Source organism: Suncus etruscus, chromosome 16, assembly GCF_024139225.1.
Source record: "Suncus etruscus isolate mSunEtr1 chromosome 16, mSunEtr1.pri.cur, whole genome shotgun sequence".
Taxonomy (NCBI): Eukaryota; Metazoa; Chordata; class Mammalia; order Eulipotyphla; family Soricidae; genus Suncus; species Suncus etruscus.
The window spans coordinates 39690196-39710784 of record NC_064863.1 but is presented as its reverse complement, the minus strand read 5'-3'; the positions used below and the strand labels follow the sequence as shown (position 1 = coordinate 39710784).

At 33.1% G+C, this 20589-nt stretch overlaps 1 protein-coding gene across 3 annotated transcripts in view; it reads left to right on the top strand.

Annotated features, from left to right (window-relative positions):
- Positions 1 to 20589, top strand: part of GABRA2 (gamma-aminobutyric acid type A receptor subunit alpha2) — a 130326-nt gene that overhangs the window by 49886 nt on the left and 59851 nt on the right. For 2 of the 3 annotated variants that reach the window (XM_049790151.1, XM_049790153.1), the window contains exons 4-5: positions 8103 to 8198; positions 10147 to 10214. In XM_049790151.1, coding sequence (XP_049646108.1) covers positions 8103 to 8198; positions 10147 to 10214 — 164 coding nt within the window. The remainder of the gene's footprint in view (positions 1 to 8102; positions 8199 to 10146; positions 10215 to 20589) is intronic. The other variant, XM_049790152.1, reaches the window with a different exon arrangement.

Below are 20589 nucleotides of genomic sequence, written 5' to 3'. Positions count from 1 at the left end.
TGTAGTAAATAGCCACCATTCCCTTCTTCTTAAGGCTAAATTTTCTTTTGTACATTTTCATATTTGAGTATGAGATTCTTGTTTACTTTTGATTCAACTTTCTCTCTGGATTTTTCCCCTAAATTTGTTAATTGTGATATTTCTATGAATTCTTTAAATATTGAGTCTAGGTTCATTTTGCTAGTTATATTATAATTTTAGGTTATATCACATCAGATATAATATATACTTGTATTAATAATGTATGTTTTATACCTATATTATATTAGCTTATATTGTATTTGTTTATATTATACTCCAACTATAGTTTTAGGAAAAATAACAATAAAAGTCATCGTACAACATGTCTAACACTATTCATATCCCTTAGAATAATAAATTCTTAAAGGAATGCAGTGGCATTATTTCTGTTTATTATTATTATTGTTGTTGTTTTAAAATTTTAAAATTGTGACTAAAGAAGTTAAACAATCTGCTTATTTGTTATTTACTGGAATTAATGCTTCCAAAACATTCTTTTATAAGCAATTTAGCCCTATAGTTAACTACAAATATCAATAGTTAGAAAAAAACTGTAGATTTTTAAGTGAATGTTGTAACTAAGGTTTTTACATTAAACTCATTTAATCCACAAACAAGACTACCAGTTAGATATACTCTTAATAATTTGCAGATGAAACTAATGGTCCTTGATTATAAGGTAACAAAACATTCTATTATTTCGCTGTATTTAAATATGGTTTCTCTTGTTGCTATTTTTTGCACTGGACTTTGTGTACTTATACTTCTTTAACTATTTGTATATACAGTTTTCTCTATGCTGCTCAATTAAATACTGGATTTCTACCTTTTATCTTTAAGTACAAGGATTTATAATACTTTTAATTATACTAATTAGTATGTTAATTATATTTTTTACACATTACTTCACTCAACACCAGAACATTCGCTTCCCTCTACTGGAATCCCAGAACCCCTCCCAGCTACTTCTCCCTCTTAGCAACATCAGTTCTATATACAAAATTTTCAGTTTTGATGACTTTGGCCTTTGTTGTTCCCTTACTTTGTTTCTTTATATACAATACATGAAAACAATCTTTTTAAAGATATATTATGGAGGGGTTGAAATCTATACATCTAGATGATTAAAGCTAAATTTCTAAAATTGCACAAATAATAAATCAATGGGAAGTTAAAATTTTGTTAAAAAAACTACATATTTTTGTATGTACATAAATTTAAAAATTAAAGTGTGAATGTTTCTGTGCTATACAAATATTAACATAAAATAGAAATATCCTATAAGCATTTAATTTAATAGGAGTGAGGAAAACTAATTAAGAATATTTTAAGGAGTAATAAATATAGAGCCATACGATTATAAAAGTGCATCTTATCTTAAAAAAGGAATATAGGAATTATGTTATAACATTATATTATGGATAATTCTTAATTACCTGCATTATTAGATAACATGTTGCAATAAAATCTCTATATATGCAAAATTACCTGAATAAACATTTAAGTAAATAAACATTAATTCATTATTGAAAAATTATAAAATTATAAAATCCCTTAGAAATCTAGGAATAAACTTTTCATAGTTTTGTAGAGGGCAACATTTAAGTACCATTAATGAATGACAAACTATGGAGAAATTTATCTTGCCTTTCAAAGAAACCACTAATGCTTCTTGAAGAATTGCTTTCAAGATTATGAATGCCCTAAGCTGTTGCCTGTTAACTTCTTTAAATTGAAATAATTATATAACTAAATATAGTATTCTTGGCATTTATTTTATTGAATTTTTGCACTATGTTACTCCATTCTCTTTTTGCCTTGTAAAGTCTCAATAGATCAATTGTGAAACTTTTTTTCTATTGTGAATATTATGGTCTTTTCTTCATTTATATATTACTTTTCTGATTTTGTTCATTTCAATATTTTGTTTCTATTTTTATTCATATTTTAATGTGTATAGGAATTTTTATCACTGGTTGTCTATTTTTTCTTGAACAATTTTGGCCTCTAGGATCTTGGTGCTTATATTTCCCCACTTTAAAGAACTCTTATCTATGATTTGTTTGTAGTTCTTTAAATTTGCCTTCCCTGTTCTTCAATGACTTCAGTAATTTTTTGATTGTTCCTCTTGATTTCATCCCATAGTTATCTGATTTCTCTTTATTTCTTTTCATTTTCATTTGTTTTCTAGTCATTTCCTGTATCTCCTCTTTTTATTTTAATTTCACCCATTATGTTTCTCTTTTACAAAAGTTCTGAATGTAATATTCTATTTCTGCTCTAATATTTTCTTACATTTTACTTGTAGTTTCCTTGATCTCATTAAACATAATAACTCAACATTGTTTTAATAAAGTAACTCTAAGAGTTTGCAGAACTGCTGCTGGTTGAGCCTTCCATGTTATTGTTTGAACTCATTGAGAGTGATAGGTTTCTATGCATCTCTTCAATTGTGTGTGCTATGTTTCCTCTGTATTAAGGGTAAATACTTGTAGTCAATTCTCCTGTATATGTTGAGCATCTGAGTATGAAGTCATAGTATAGGATATTTGGAGGTCTGATTGAGAATACGGTAAAAGATCAGGACTTGAGGCTAAAAAGACTCAGATGGAATGAAAGGGAATCCATTTCCAAATCAAAATGTTTCCAGGATGGCTGATATAGGAGGTTTATCTCACCTGGAGCAAGGGGTGGAGGAGGAATGACAATAAGTCATGGAATATGGAGGTGATTGGCTAAGAAGATGGCAGAAAAGGTAAGGAAAAAATAATTGGGGTCAGGAAAAACTATTAAGGGTTTTCTTCAGATGCACACACTTATGTAGGTTTCTGTTATGAATCTTTCATATTACAGAAATAAAATTTTATCAAAAAAAGTAAAAAATTCATCTTCCTTTTCTAAAATAGGTCATTCATTGATTGAATCTAAAAATTAATATATCCTACTCTATTTGTGAAATTCTGTCATATAATTTGAGCACACTAAACTAAACTGATTCAAACACACTAACATCCTTGCATTTATTTTAACAATGTATATATGGTAATTGTCTTACATGTGATTGACTCTGCTTAACAACATATGGTTACCTTAGCACTGCCAGAAATCAAGAGTTAGCTATGAGCAGTGTGTTGCTACAATTCAAAACAAAACAAAGCAAAGCAAAATACAAAAAGTAGCAATTTAAACATGGTTCAAAATTTTTGAGTGAATAAAAGGAGTAATTAGAAAGATTGTCAATATTTTTTCTGAATTTCTTATTTGGAAAAAGAAGTAAATTTGGGACAGCTAAATGGACAAGACACTTTTACTTTAAACATATGATAGCAGACAGTACAAATAATAATTAACCTGTATATTGTTATTATATTGTTATTGACTCTTAGAGAAACAATTTATTAAATTCAAGTAAATATGTTAAGAGAAAAAATAATGGAAGAAAAAGTAACCTTAATAATACAGCTAGTTAAATTGATTTTAGAAAAAAAATTTTATGTGCAACAAAGGATATCTTCAACATACTAAAACATCATTAAAATCATAAGTGTTCTTCAAATAAAAATCAAGAATTTGTGGTGACATATAGACACAGTAAATACTTTATAAAAAGAAGAAATATTGCTTTGTTTTATGGACCCATAGTGTAGTGCATATCTGACTTTGTGTATTAATTTACTTTGTGCATAGCATCTCTTATTGCTAGGCTATAGTAAGCTTTGCTGTGATAGCAAATACTGTGTAAAGTGAAAGACTCTAAGAACTAAAATTGAGAATTCATTCATTCACAGATTTAACAAAGACTTACTAAGTCTATACCCAATGCAACTAGTGGATATTTACTAGCATTTCAATTTCTTTGAACAAAAATTCTTATTTTCTTGGAGTTTACTTTAAGTAGGAGGATATAGGCTGGCATAATAATAGAACTTTTGGTAAGGAATAAAATGTTCAAGCCAATATTCATAGTGACATAATGATTAAAATGTGGTTATGTGATTCAGGAATTTTTTAATTTTAATTCATTAAAATTTAAAGTTATTCATGTGTAGCTTGTTTCTATCTACTTTCTATAGATAGCAAACAGGAAAGTTAATATATAATTAACCATGATAAATTCAGGGAGAGATGTAATATAGTTAATAGTAGGCTTCAAAGATAATACAGAAAATAATAACTCAAGGTCACTACTGAGCAGTCAGGAATACTCCTTGAACTCAAACCCCTCCTTTAAAACTTTAATAAAATAGTTGCATAAATCTCACTGAACAGTGCTTTGAACACAAAGCCATTATGCTGAAATCAGACACCCCTCCATCCAAAATGAATTCCTTAAGTCAGCAAAGCTTATTTAAGTTGATTTAATCTCTAAAATAAGAGTTTATGCCTCCTTTAACAATAACACTTAAAGGGGTTAAGAATACAAGTCAAGCAATGGGGCATTAACCTACCTTGTGCAAGTCTTTGAGATAAATCGTCAATAGCCCATCCCCCTCTGAATATCTCTGACACATATAATTTTCATATTGTCTCCGGACATCATTATACCTGAGCACCAGACCATAAGTTCTAAATCAGGCTGAGTATGCCCAGGAATGGGACTACTGAGGGACCAATATATATAATAATATCAGCAAGACCCCAAAACTGTAAGACACAATTAAGGCAGTTTCTGGCTCCTGTTTGCCCGAGGCATCGCATACAGTTACCTTAGCACAAAGCCAGGAATAAGCCCTAAGAACCAGCACAAACTAACAAATAAAATGCATCACTTTAACTATTTCCTCTATTTTCTGTATTTCTATAATTTGCTCTTCTCAATGTCTTAGCTATTAGGTAACATTGTCTTCATTCTTCCATGATTCAGTCTGAAAAATTTTAAAGTGGTACATAGCATTCCTAACAAATTCGTACTAGACATGAAAAGTTTCCAGAGTCAACTTTTTTTAGGTTACTCTTCTCCTATTTTTATTGCCCCAATAATAATGTCATTCTTAATTTGATTATTTTTCCTAAAAGATGAAAATTTTTCTTTGTTTACTGTGCATATTCATTGATTTTTCTGAGGTGATTTTTACTAACATTATGGTATCTTGATTTAGATAAAGCTATATAAGACTCTTTTACTCTGTATATTAATTATTGGCATTTTTGTGTTAGAAATTAAAGTAATTCATAGTTTATATTTCTGTTTTAAGTGTCAGTGAATCAGAGATTATTTTAATGCACATTTATTCTTTTGCTTTTCTTACTCTCCAGCCTTTCCCCCCCACACACACACACTGGGTACTGTTCCATATACCTTTGGCCTTCCTTTGCCAATGGATGGTTTTAACTTTGACTTTACATACATACTTTAAAGATATTACTTTATTTATAAGTAAACTCCACTATGCATAGCTATTATTCATGTTAGTGCACTATTTTGAAGGGTATCTTTTCTACATTACCTATAATTAGAAATTATATTTATTCAAGTGCAGTGTATCTAATATTGTGTCAAAATTATTATAAGTGCTGATACCACAATAAATTCAAATGGCACAGATCTTTTCCTTCATAAATATGGATCATTTTACAGTAATAAACCAAACATGAAAAACTCAAGCATAGTAAAATATTAATATATAAAAACAATAACAAATCTTAAAAATCCCTAAAAGGTTACAATCTGTGGAAAGGGAAAATGAGGAAAGAGGATGTACATTATGTTGAGAGTATGTTGAACTCTTGTGCTGAAGAGAGAACATTTAGCTTGAGACTTAAGGGCATAGAAGACACTAACAAAGAAAAGAATGGGATTGCTAAAACCACCTTGAAAGTTATAAATTGGAATAGAGTTTAGTGTGGACCTGAAGGAGATCATAGTGTGCAGTCCCTCCTGTTAATTAAAATGCAAAAATAGCATCACCAGAATATCAATTTATTTGTGTATTCTGAGACACACTTTGGTCACATGTATCAGAATATTTGTGCAGGCAATAATCCAGCCAATGTAATCCAATCCTGTCTTTACTTGGGAAAAGGAAATAGGTTTATTTTATGAATCAGTAACAAGATCCCTATACAGTCTATATTCATATAACACCTCTTCCTATTCCTATCCTCTCTTGCCTCCTCTGCTCTAATAAAAACTAATCAAAAAATTTTGAATATAGAGCCATAGAGAGTTGTATTAAACCTATAAATCATTAGTAGCCACTAGACTCAGGTATTTCACTAATGTACCATTTTGTTTCTAGCTTCGTGAATCTTTACATACAGAAATTCTCAAAGCCTTGACCTCTATGCCATGACTTTCTTAACCACTCACAGTTTTTGGGGAAATACATTAGTCAGTATTTGCCTTGGTGATTGAAATTTTTTCTGAACTTCTACATCAAGAGAATATTTCTTCTAATGCATACATCCTTTTGCTATGCTTATGAAGTCAATAAACCACAAAATCATTTCATAAGGTGACTTTGAACAATCTGTCTCTTTATATTCTTCTCTTCATACATAGAAACTTGTGGACAATCTTATATTACTCTCTTTGATTCTAAACTTGCACTTTTCTGCATCTAAGAGTACTGATAGTTCTGTCATCTAGTCTTTAGTTGCCTTTTAGCACATAGTAAATATTCTCTATATCTTAGTATGAATAAATTCACACATTTTGTTATTTTTCTTCTCTAGCTTTCATACTTCATATCAAGGAGAATCATTTCATTTGTCTTTTTGCTAAAGTCTAATGTAACATTTCAATTTCTCTGGAACATTTCTTAATTAACATCTATAATGATTAAAGCTTTATTCAATTGATTGTTTAACAGACATAGCATAATTAATTTAGTTTGAATAAGAGATAAAGTAAATAAATTTGGGTTTTTTTATGATTTCATTGTTCTAGTAAATACAATATAGGTCCAGAGTCCACTAATTATTGGTAAAATCTAGTCTAGAAGAAAATACAGATATTTTAATTTTATAATTAAAAAATTTTAGAGAGAAAAAAACAACAGTAAGCTAAGCATGAGAATTGGATGTGGAGTTTAAACAAATAATTGTTAAATAATAAAGTTGTGTTGGTGGGAATGTAGAGTGACTGGTTTAGCCTTCATGGAAAACAATATGGAAATTTATTAGAATACTAGAAATTGAGTTTTCATATAATTTAGCAACATTACTTCTAGGGACTTACCCTAGAAACCAAAAAAATTATGCAAAATAACCCTCTTCAATCTTATATTTTGCAGCACTATTTGCAATGGCCAGAATCTAGAAACAATACAAGTGCCAGAGAATACATGAGTGGCTAAAGAAACTGTGAAATATCTAAACAATTAAATACTACATAGCTATTAAGATAAATGAAGTCATGAGATTTGCTTAAATTTGAATGGCTATGGAGAATATTATGCAGAGTTAAGTGAGTCAGAGGGAGAAATATAGCCATAGAATTATCTCACTCATTTGTGAGGTATATGGCAAATAAAACATAATAATATCCAGAGATAATAGATAATAATGAGGTCCAGGAGGACCAGTCCATGGTAGGAAGCTTGCCACAAGTAGAAAAGCAGCACAATTAGGTTAGAGAAGGGTTTATGACAATGTTATTTAGAACTAATCAGTCTGGACATGAACTGGATACTGAAAGGAAAAAAATATTATGTATGGTATAGCTTTATTAACAATAGTGCAAACTACAGTTTTTAAAAGGAAAACAAAGAAGAGCCAGATGGGAGAAAGTGGAAAAGGAAGGCAAGAAGTAAATTATTTCTTCAAGAAGCAGGCCGTAGGGAAGTTGGGAGGGAATTTGGGGACATTGGTGGAAGGAAATGTGCACTGCTGAAGGGTAGTGTACATTGTAAGATTGAAAGTCAATCATGAACAATTTTTTAACTAAGTTAAAAATAAATAATAACATTGGATAATTTTGAGGATTATTTGATTGGAATATGACTATGACTTTGGTACAGACTATTGTGATAAATAGAAATAGAATAATTCACAAAAAAAACACTTTGCTTTAAGGTGTCATTTTTTAGGGTTTTTGTTTGTTTTGTTTTGGTTTTGGGGCCTCGTCTGGTGGTGCTCAGGGGTTAGTCCTTGCTCTGCACTCAGAAATAACTCCTGGCTGGCTCTGGGGACCAAACGGGATGCCAGAGATCGAACCAGGTTTGGCTGCGTGAAAGGTAAGCAACCTAACCACTGTACTATAGCTCTGGCCCCAATTTCAAGTTTTATATTAACTGTGATATGCCTTTATTCTTAGAACTCAGGGACCAAATTCCTTAGACTCAAAAAGAGTTTTTATTTTCCTTGCTTAGTGTGAGCCAGTTAGCCTATTTTCCTCTTTATTTTTTAATCAGTGTATGCATATAGTGATCAGATAGTAAATGATCTATCACAGATTTATTATGAAAATACAGGGCCGGCGAGGTGGCGCTAGAGGTAAGGTGTCTGCCTTACAAGCGCTAGCCAAGGAAAGAACCACAGTTCGATCCCCCGGTGTCCCATATGGTCCCCCCAAGCCAGGGGCAATTTCTGAGCGTGTAGCCAGGAGTAACCCCTGAGCATCTAACTGGTGTGGCCCGAAAAACCAAAAAAAAAAAAAGAAAATACATATATTTCAGTTTTTTGAAGATTAAGCCTTCATAATATAATCTATTTAAAAATGGTATTTATCATTTTTCTCAGTAGATGCAGAATTAACAACTTAGTTTTTTCTTTATATGATTGAGGAATTTATTGTCAATATTAAAAATATATTATGCCTTTCCTGGGGCCGGGCGGTGGCGCTCGAGGTAAGGTGCCTGCCTTACCTGCGCTAGCCTAGGAGACGGACCGCGGTTCGATCCCCCGGCGTCCCATATGGTCCCCCAAGCCAGGAGCGACTTCTGAGCGACTTCTGAGCCAGGAGTAACCCCTGAGCGTCACCGGGTGTGGCCCAAAAACCAAAAATATATATATATATATATATATATATATTATGCCTTTCCTATATAATTAAAAATAAGCATTTATTATTAATACTTTATTTTATTGTAGAAATTATAGATATGTATATATATTATTCATAAGAATATTGAATGGTTTTAAACAATCTTTTTAGGGTCCAGTTCTTAAGCAAACCTTAGGATCTTGCAAGCCATTCCTAGACACATTTGATGTCTGTGAAGGCCTGATGGTTGACTGCTTGGGTCTGAAAATATGATACTGTTCTGTCCCAGTGATGCAAAAGTCACCAGGGTTATACCCATGGCTCTGGAATTCTAACAAAGATCAAACACAAAAAAGACATATAGTCTTGTCTTTGAGCCATCAACGAAGCCCCTAAAAAGTATTGTTAACCCTTTCTCTATCACCATTGATTTATTTACTATCAAAGATATAAATCACCAGATGTATTAAAAAATCTAGTTACTGTGTTATAGTGAATAAAGTCAGTTCAGTCTAAGCTTTTCAGGTATTCTTAAATGATTTTAAATGTGTGCATGTCTGCAGGAAGTTTCTTGTGATTAGTGTGTGTAATTTGTATTCATTTTATATTTTGAGAAATAATGCTCTATTAGAGTAAATTGTGTTTATAATAATTAATAATTGCTTTGATTTAGTGATAAATATACTAACTTAAATTTATAAACAAAATCTTCATTTTTTTCAATAGCTCCAGAAATTTGTTTAAACATAATTTTAAACAATTTTAGTTGATTGACATACTAATTAACATATTTTCAGTAGTTATAAAATATTTATTATTACAGACTGTCTAAGATTGATTCAAAGGAAAAAATAAAAAAATTAAAAAAAAGAAAAAAGAAAAGAAAAGAAAAGAAAAAAATTAGTCTGGCAGATATATTTAAAGTTGAATACTATTATCATTGTGGTTTCCAAGTAAGTATGCATTTAAATTTTTAGGCATTTTGCATTTAGGATTCTGAATACTTCTAAAAATAATTTAATAACAACTACTTCTGTTGGTCATGAAAGTTGAAAGCAAAAGGCATTATTTCTCTATTATTAAAATTTATAATAATATAATAATATAACTTATAATAATAATAATCTTATTATATATTTGATCCCCTCTCTCGTGGCCCTCAAATACAATTTTTTATTTCATCTTTTTTTCTCATACAGACAGCATAACTGAAGTTTACACTAACATCTATGTGACCAGCTTTGGCCCTGTCTCAGATACAGACATGGTGAGTTTTATACTGAATAGTTTTCCATTTATATAGTTGGAAGGAATTCGAGAATAACGAGAAAAGCAATTTTAAATTAAAAATACTATAGTGTTACAGAATTATGTCACTGCCTCATGTCAATTTAGTCTCCCCAAATATGAAGAGAATAAATGATGCTCATCGTTATCTGTGCTGTACCACACAAATTTATAATTTGTCTCCTATTCTTGAGTGAGATAAAATAATAATAAAAGGCAATTATATTACTAAGAACTACCTTCTAGGAATAAAGAACATGTATTCTACTTTCATAAATAGGGCTAACACATTTCCATACCTTTTCTTACCTAATTAGGAAACCATCAGTTTTATAACATTTTCTTAACTATAGAGTAAGGTAGATGCAGAATCTTTGTGGTCTAGATACAACATAACACTAATATAGCACATTTATTATTTATTTATAAAGTTGCATGCAAATCTCTAGAAGTAAATAGAATACTGATGTTCTTGGATTCTATAGATTTGGTGTTTGTTTCTCTTTAAAAAGGAATGAATTAGGGAAGAAAATAAGCCAGGAATGTTTGCTAGGTATATGTGATACATATTATATAGAAGTTTTAATTAAATATAAACATTTTAGTAATTAATGTAGCATTTAATCTACAAACTATAGTAATTTGTTTCTAAATTTTTATTGAAATAATTTTTCATCAACCATCCTTCCATTACATGAGTACATATTAAAGAAAACACCATAGTCGAGACTTTGTTGGTCACAATCATGTCATTTTCTGCCATATCTTATCTCTCAGATAACCAGAAGGAAGCTTCACAAATGTATTTCTTTTTTTTTTTATTTTTAATTATGAGAACAAGGATGCAAAGAAAGAGGACAAGGTAAAGTTACAGTGGAAGGACAATACATAACATAATTCTCAGAAGTCCCCTTGCTGATATCCCAACTTTGAAATTTCATTAAAAGAACATTAAGATTGTAACATACTATAATATTTCTTAACAGCACACAAGGCAATCTAAAGCCATAAAACTTACATAACTCCTTAAACATTACAGGCATAGCATTTTTTTTTACATTTCCATATTCATGCATATTAGCTTAAGTTAACCTCAAATCTTAACTGGGTTCTTTTTAAGGATTAGAGTCAAAGGAGCACAGCAAAAATGGTGTTAGAGTGGCAATTGTTGTTTGCATAGGCCCACCAAAATATGAGGGACATGGAAAGAAATAACCTTGGCCTAAATACAAAAAGACCCGACCCCTGAAGGTTCCTGGCACAAGACCAACTCTAGGCTCCAGGCAAGCTAGATCGTCCAATCCAAGACATTGTCTGTAGTGCCAACACACTTATATTTTTCACACAGTCTCTGTTGTTGGTATCAAGCTTCTGTATTTAAGATCCTGGAATCTGTATATCCAACATTGAAGTCAGGATGTGGAGCATCCTCTGGTTTCACCTTACAATCAAAGGGCAATGCAGGGAGCCCTGTCCTGTAAGCAAATCGTTGTTGTTGTTAAGTCTTCTCAGTGCTAATGGAAGTCTCTTTTGAGCAGGACAATGTCTGAGCAGTGTAGAGTCTTCCTTGGTAGAGGATTGCTTCCAGGTGATGCTATAGACCAGCCTGGATGTTTTGTGGATGGCTTCCCTGGTTCAGGGAAATGCCCTTTCTTCTGAGGTCTGTGCCAGGTCGTTATGTCAATGTTCAGGGTGTAAGGTACCTTTGCACTATAAGATTTGTCTGTACCAATCTCTATTAGATAGGATCTTATTTGTATGTATAGTATTTTCCCATTTTAATGTGCCTATGCAAAAAAGGAGCAATGCCACGTGGTGTTCTTGGCCCATAAGGGGGTGATAAGAACAATTATGGTTCAATCATAAGCATTAATCTGGGGGACTCTTTCTCTAAGATTCCTTGTTAAACAGCTCAAAAAGAGAAGATGAAAAGCGGTTAGAATCGTCACTATATAAGACAACATTTAGTAAGAATTATAGCTGTCAGAGAAAAAAAACAAAATATTCTAAAGAAATACGTGTCCATTTTATGTATCTTGAAACAGTTTGGGGTTGTTACACACAATACACGGCTTTGGTCTGTGATAAGGCTTGTACACTACTGATTAAAAAGAGTAATGTAGATTAGAGATGTTTGGGGGGGATAGAGAGTAAAGGAATAAAAAAGAGCTTTGTAGGGATGTGGGAAAGGGCACGATACAAAATAAAGATTCTGGATACGTAAAACGTAACATAACAGTAAGGAATACTCTTAATATATGAAGTACGCATGGGGGCGCTAGCCCCCGCGCGGTTCTGTAGTTTAGGGATGCATAGGGCGGGATTTCTCCCCCCCTCCCCCCAGGGCCCGATTAACCAGGCGTGGCCCTGAAGACCCACCAGGTTTGGGGGGATCTTGGCCCCCTGGACTAGGAGTTCAGCCCAGGGGACCTGTGGCTAGCTGTCCTGCCCAGAGCCCCCAACATACCAGTCAAAGACCCAGAAATCCTGGCTTGCGGAGTGGTCTGAGCCCAGCTGTGCCTCTGTAGTTTTGGGGTGCATAGGGCGGGATTTCTCCCCCACAAATGTATTTCTACAATAATTAAGTTTTTCATTTTGTCCAGACACTAGTAATTGTTCTAGGATACAACTCTTTTTGTTATAAAATATTAATGCTATTCTATCAGTTAAATTCTGTAATCTGTTCCATCAGTGACAAGTCTATAACCTTACAGGAATTCCATTGACTTAGGCAACTAAACTGTAAAGCAAGTAGAAGCATAATCACCCCAGATTTTGGGAGACTGATACTCTTAAAATTTGTCCAAATTAATATATAAATGTTTATATTAAATGAGGTTCACATCTAATCACAATTTTATTGACATTTGGGGAATCCCAATTTTTTGATTAATTTTACCTCTTTAAATTGTTCTGTATTTTATTTGTTTGTTTTTGTTTTGTTTTGGGGGTCACACCCTGTGTCGCTCAGGGGTCACTCCTAGCTTTGAGCTCAGGGCTTTGGGCACCATAAGGGACTCCGTGGATCGAACCGTGATCCGTTCTAGGCTAGCGAGGGCAAGGCAGACATCTTATTGCTTGAGTCACAGCTCCGGCCCCTAAATTGTTCTGTATTTTAATCTGGAAAATTATTTTTCTCTTTCCAGAAGTCAAATCAGGCATAGAAATGTGAAAAAATAATAGTATTAATATTTAGTAAGACTTTATTAAAACCATGAAAAGTTGAATGTAAATATATTTCTGTGGAACAGCATATTTTAGAAAATGTACCTAAATTTGAAAAATAGAATAAGCACATGAACTCCATGAAATTAATATAACATAATATTATCAAGCACTACAAAAAATCTAGCAGGATATTGTAAACATAATAGTTCTCATACAATTACTTTTGAACCTCATAATTGAGATCTCTGTTCACGACAGATTCTCTTTCCATTTTTACTTACCATGCTTCCTCAGTTTTACAAAGACTGTCACCTTTGAAGAAATCTCATTTATTACATGACTACTCATTTGGGACATACTTACTTCATCACTGAAATCTAGTGAAAGAAGAATATTTACAGGGCCGGGAATGATAGCACAGCGGTGTTTGCCTTGCAAGCAGCCAATCCAGGACCTGAGGTGGTTGGTTTGAATCCCGGTGTCTCATATGGTCCCCCGTGCCTGCCAGGAGCTATTTCTGAGCAGACAGCTAGGAGTAACCCCTGAGCACCGCCGAGTGTGGCCCAAAAACTAAAAAAAAAAAAAAAAAAAAAGAATATTTATAATAGAAGTCTTAACAGGAAAATCTAAAATAATAACAAAAACACTAAAAATCTTAAATAATGATAATAAAAGCAATTATAAATCAGAATAAAGAGCTGTAATCTATACAGATTTAGCAAATATTGAAAACTTCAATTATTTCTGAGGGTGAGGCAGCTAGAACAAAAATAAACTAAGGAACAGAGAGCCCTTCCTCTCAGTCAGGACACACCACCTTGGTAAGGATGTTGCTTTTAAGAGAAGAAGCAACTTCAGGTGGTTGGGGTCATGCTCAAGTACATGATGTATTTAAATATTCTACCTGGTGGCATAAGTTTCATTGTGTCATGTCCTTAGGGACTGTATTCAACAATGACAACTGTCTAAAACTCAGAAGAGACTCCATTAAAAAATTATTTTCACAGTAGTATTTTAGGTACATAGTAGCATAATACTACTGTGAAAGATATGTAAGCCAGTATGGTCAAAATTAAAAAAGAAAAAAGAAAAGAAAAAGGAAGAAAAATAAACTAGTTCTATGTCCCAATTCAATGACACTATGTACCTAAATAATTACTGTGAAAGATTTGTAATCCACTTTGACTAAAATAAAAAAAGAAAGAAAGCAAATAAACAGGTAAAAAAAAAAAAGAAAAATGATTTTTTCTTATTGTGTATTGGAATTCAACTGATAATGCTTAATATTAGGAGAGCTGCAAAGGAGACATATTTAAAGTTATCCTGTGGTACAGAAAGGGAAACCAGAGGCTGTGTCAAAATATGAAAGGCTCAATACTTGAAAATTGGCATCCATAAAAAATATGAGATCTGAGGAAGATTTTAAACATGCCTTGAAAGATAGATCACTCAGCAGGCATTGTTTGATCTTTGTCCAAATATAGAAAGGGAAAATGAAGCTGTGGAAAATAAAACTTTTGCAACTATTACATGTACAAAAGAGACAAATACAATTATGGTGGTAAAATGTACTAAAGTGATATGAATCTAATAGAAAGATAAAGCTCATTCCAAAAAGGGTATATATTTTTTTAAATAAAACGATATTGTTTTCATAATGATAAAACAAATGATTTTCCATCTTGATGTTATTTTTTTCTGAAAACAAGACATGCAATGAGATAACATTTGTATGTATATTTGTATTACATATGTTCTGGGTATAGAGATGAAACTTGACCATAATACTGTTAACAGAATGAAAAATTTATAAAACTAGATAAGAAACTAACTTACTCATGCATAAAACACAAGTAGTTAATGGTGAAAATTGTTTAAATTTAAATTTACTTTGGTGCTTGGTTGTTAAACTCTCATTCCTATGCAGTGTGCATCCTGAATAGCAAGAACTTAAGCCTCTAAATTCTCCAGTTCAGGTTGATGATGAAGATTTGCTGTGACATTAGCCTGAGAGGAAAAAAACAGCATAGCAAAAAGAATTAAAAACCCAAAGAACAAACACACACTCACATAGGGCACACAAACACTAACTGCTATTTAATTATTATTAACCAGTGTAATTGTCCAAAGAAAGTTGCACATCTAAATTATAATTAAAGATTCTAATTACAGTGTCTGCAATTAAGTTAAAAATCTTTTATTTTAACATTTAAAAATTCATGAGTAAGAAAGTAATTAAACTTTGGAATGTGCTACTAGCTAACAGTTACAAAGTTTGTAATAGGAGTTTGCATTTTAGTAATATATATATGTATATATATCACTCTATTATTGTGTTTTTTCTTTCCTTTATCTTTGGTTTCTATATAGGTTCTGTTTTTTATTTTTCATTTTATTTACTGCATGTGTAAATTCATAGTCTTGAATGGTTACTATTAATTGTTAACTGAAAACTTTAGTTTTAGATTGTTTTTACTGCAAAACTAAGCATTTGACTAAAACTTAATGGTATGAATTTCAGAAATATTTAGAGATGTGACCCACAGCTTTCTTTAGGATAGTAAGAATTCTGTGCATGATGACTTTTGTTTATTGATGATATATGTTGGTTGTTGTATTTCATTGTGGAAACATAAATGCATTATCTCTTAATCTTCCCAGAATTTATTATTATATTTCATTTTCAACAATTGACATCATAGATTTGGAGAGTTATAATATCTTGTTGAATATTGGTAAATAATTAGCCTTAGAAAAGCCATTAGTCATTAACCAAAGTTACTTGTAAATCTAAGATATAAGGAAATATGCTACAAATTATGATGGGTACAGTAGATTTTAAGTAAAGATGACTTCTAGAGTCAATTACAGTATATTAACTGATAATTTAGAAAGATAATTACTAAACCTGGGGAACACTCATTCATTTAGCTATTTTATTTCAGCACCCTCCTAGCTATTTTAATAATGTTCTTCCAACTGTGATTCATGAATTGTTTGCATTGGAATTACTGGTAGTACTTATTCAAACAGTTTTAATAGCGGCTTCCACAATCTGTGGAACTATAATTGCTTGTTGTAGGGCATAACAATATGCATTTTAGTAAGTTAAAGTATTTAGTTTTATGCTTAGGCTACAAAAAGCTTTGTTTTTGGATTATGATAGAAGATTTGAGTTAAAGAATGCAATTGACAGAGTCAGATTATATAAAATTCAATAATTTATTTTGTAGGATAGGGAAAGTAAATTTTAGTATAAAATATGTTGTATTACAGTCAAGAAAATATTTGTAAATTGAGTCAAGACAGTGGGAATAAAGCTTGAGCATACCAAATATTAGTAAGAGATCACTGAAAGAAAAATTTAAAAATAGTTGGTGCCCTGTTGCATATAGGCTTTGGAGGAGTAGTACAGTATGAACCCTTAATTGGATGTATGGCCATTCACTCAGATAAAGCATACTGTATGAAGGAGTTTTGTTCAATCTGCATCAGAAGTTAACGATTTGGGGAACCATTTAATGGTTGTTGAGACCATAAACATTTACCATTTGAAAGGGAATAAGTTAAAGCAAATTAATTATTATATTTTCCTAGAAACTCTAATATGAATAAAAAGAAAAGGCTGCAGACTAATTTCAGTAATATGAGCCATAGAACTATGTATCAACTGGAGAATTTCCTTTTTAGGATTGGACATTCTTTGGTCCCCTGCCAAACAAAGTCAGAGATTAGTCTTTTTAATTCAGTAATGTATGAAATAAAATAGTCAGATATCTCCCAGAGGCACAGATTCTATCAAGTAGGTGGTGTGGATCATCTGATACCTAGATGAAACCATAGACTTCGCCCACAGTAAAATTTTATCTAATGAACGAATTTAGCATTCCAGAAAGGAGACCATTTGAGAGTTGATTTCTTCCCACATCAAATTTCTTTTCAAGAAATAGAGTAATAGAGACTTAAAATATAAATCTAATATCATAGCTCTCTTACTTCTTAGGAAGATAGGTATCCTCTGTCTACTTGCACTTGTGCTTGTGTGTGTGTGTGTGTGTGTGTGTTTGTCAAAATAAGAAACAGCTATAATGTCTGAACAGGAAGTGATCTATAAATGAAAATTATGTTCTTAGTCTAGGTTAAAAGGTTAGACCTATTTGGTGGAAACAGCCACACATTTCCCTGCCTTAATTAATAAGAACAATAGGTCTTATCTTCCAAAAAATCACTTTGAGACAGGAGATATTATTAAGATTGTTGGTCTATAAAGCAGGACCAGATTCATTGATAAATATTTTCCTATCATTTCCCCCAAATACCAGAAAAATAATGTAGTTTTAATGTCAATGTAGGAGAATGTTGCAAGTAGGGAGTGACTACTACAGATTTGCATATTATGGTAAGACCATGGAAAGGATTTAAATGTGTCATTAGATAAAGAACAAGGAGATATTTGCTGATCTTGGTAAAAGTAGCCATATTGCAGTGGGTTGAAAAATGTGGGAGGTGAGGAAATGGAAAAAGGAGTGGTGAAAATATTTTTAAGCAATGAGCTTGACATGAGGAGGCAAAAGGGAGGGCAGTAACTATAAGTCATTCTAACTATCAATAAGAATTATTTATAAAGATTATATTGAGCATTTCAGTATTCATAAATATGCCATTATCTTTAACAGTTCTCTGGCCTTGCAAATGTTTTTCCCTGTTCTTGTTTTGCTTCCTTCTTTCTTTGCCAACTGGACATCTTTTATTATTTAAGGCCAAGCTCAATTGCATTTTCACTGATGTCTTTCTAGGGTCCTCTTATCCTAGTGTTCTACCATATGGCGCTCACATATTTCTATGACATTGTGTACTGGATTAAAAATCTGTACATATCTCCATATCTCTTTGGTACTGTGATATGAAGTACTGAAAGTTATGAATTGAGTTTGTTCATTTTAACAGGATTTACTAAATACCTAGTCTGTTGTGCTGTGTTTTGTTTGTTTCTTTTGCAGTATTAGAGTTAAAATACTTGTGCATTAGAGTATGCATTAGTGCATAGATTAAAGCTAAGATAACCACTATATGTTCTATAGGTTCTCACAGTGGTTGTTTTTTGAGGGGGAGGGGAAACAAGAAAATTATTTTTCTTTGTTTCTTTTTGTTTGGAGACGATGATCAGCTATGTGCAGTGAATATTCCTAGTTATCTACTGGTGATCATTTCTGGTGGTGATTCTTTAGGAATCATATGTGATACCTGGTTTGGTTGGCTTGGGACAAGCAATGCTTTATCCACTCTACTATTCTAGGGTGTAAAAATTCCTCAATTTTGAAGGCTGCAGCTGGACCTAGAAAATCCCACATGCCAGGATTATTGTTCCTCTTCGACTGGCATGGCTGGGAATCTGGGCAGACATCTGTCCAAAGGCCCCCAGGAATGACCAGTTAGTCCTGGAGACCGAGAGCCCCCCATGCCAAGCTGGCTTTCAAGGCCGGGTCTGGCATCTGAGCTCTGGGGGGATGGGGAAGAGGCAAACTCCTCCCCTATGCTTTTTTCATACTGGAGAGGGAGGCTGCAGCTGGACACAGAAAATCCCACATGCCAGGATTACTGTTCCTCTCCTACAGGTATGGCTGGGAATCTGGGCAGATAGCTGGCCAATGGCCTCCTGGGCTGACCAACTAGTCCAGGAGACTGAGATGCCCCCATGCCAAACTGATCTTCAGGGCCAGGTTTGGCAACTGGGCTCTGGGGGGAGAGGGGAGGAGGGGAAACTCCTCCAGTATCCATACTGGACCCTCTGCAGTGGTGTCTTTTCTTACTAATACTCATTTGTATAACCACGCGGGCGCATATACCAGTGCGACAAATATACTTTTTGAGCATTATCTAAAAATGTTCTTCATTCTAGACAGTTCCTAGAAAAGGAAACGGAATACCAAAAATTTGGATGATAACACTCAAATAGATCTTTAAAGTCAGTCTTTATGGACGTGACTTTCTGTACTGATTCCAAGCCGAAATCACAAACAATTCATATATATGTATTGTATATAGCCCCTGTCATGTATTGCTTCTCCCCTACTCCTGTGTCTCCTGTATCCCCTCATTTTTCAATCCTGATTCATTATCTTCCCCTAATTTAACCTTCTTTACCCTCAGTTCCTAACTCGGTAGGCACCAAGATTGACCTCTTGCCCCAACAGACCACCTTCAAGCTCCTCAGTGAAAGACACCCTCTGGGTCCTCATTCTCATGCATCAGCAAAGAACACAACCAGCAAGCCTGCAGACTCATGCTTGATGGCCCCTCTCACCCTACCAAATCATGGACTGTTGCACGATACAGGAATCGGCCTCAGCAAAACTCCCAGCTCAAAGACACTATATGGTCTCATAATGCAGCAAAGCATCTCTCAAACTCAATTCCAAGGCCTGTGAATCGAAAAGTACCTTGGCTTTTACTCCCCACAAGAATATATCAATAGACTTAATTGGGAGTCTTATATTGCCTATGGAAGCTCAATACCTGTATAACAATACATCCTAAGATGTGTATTCCTAAATATACAAGCAGCCTCCTCCACGACTTGTTTTATTCGAATACCTTTTCTTTTTAACTCAGTTTTATTTATTTGTTCTATTTCAATATATACATTTTTTCTCTATCCTTACCATTTTTGGTGCTGCTTAGTACAAAAATCCCTAACTGGGATAAAAGCTCAGAACAAAACCAGACGACAGAGACTGTGTGTGCAGCCTGTCATCCTTACCCAGAATAGCACCAGCAACACAGTATGACACCATACGTTTTTGTATGGGCACAGTAAAAAAAGGGGGGAAACCATAGACACAGAAACAAGATCTTATCTTCTAGGGATAAGAACTCACTTTTTATAGCAGAAGGGTGCCTCCCATCCTGAACATGTGTCATGTGGATACAACCAGTCCCCAGGAGATTGGACAGTGTTAGTCCAATCCGAAACCCCAGATCCCCAACGTAGAAATGAAACAACTCCAGGCAACACCACCAGGAACTAAGCTCCATTGGGAGATTTATAACACTACTCTGGCACCAACTTGGGCCAGTTTTGATATGACAACGAGGAAAGGAAAATTTGACCTAAGACCAGGCTGTCCTATCACATCACCTAACACTAAATGAAAATCAGAAGACATATCACCCTTTGAACTGTTAAA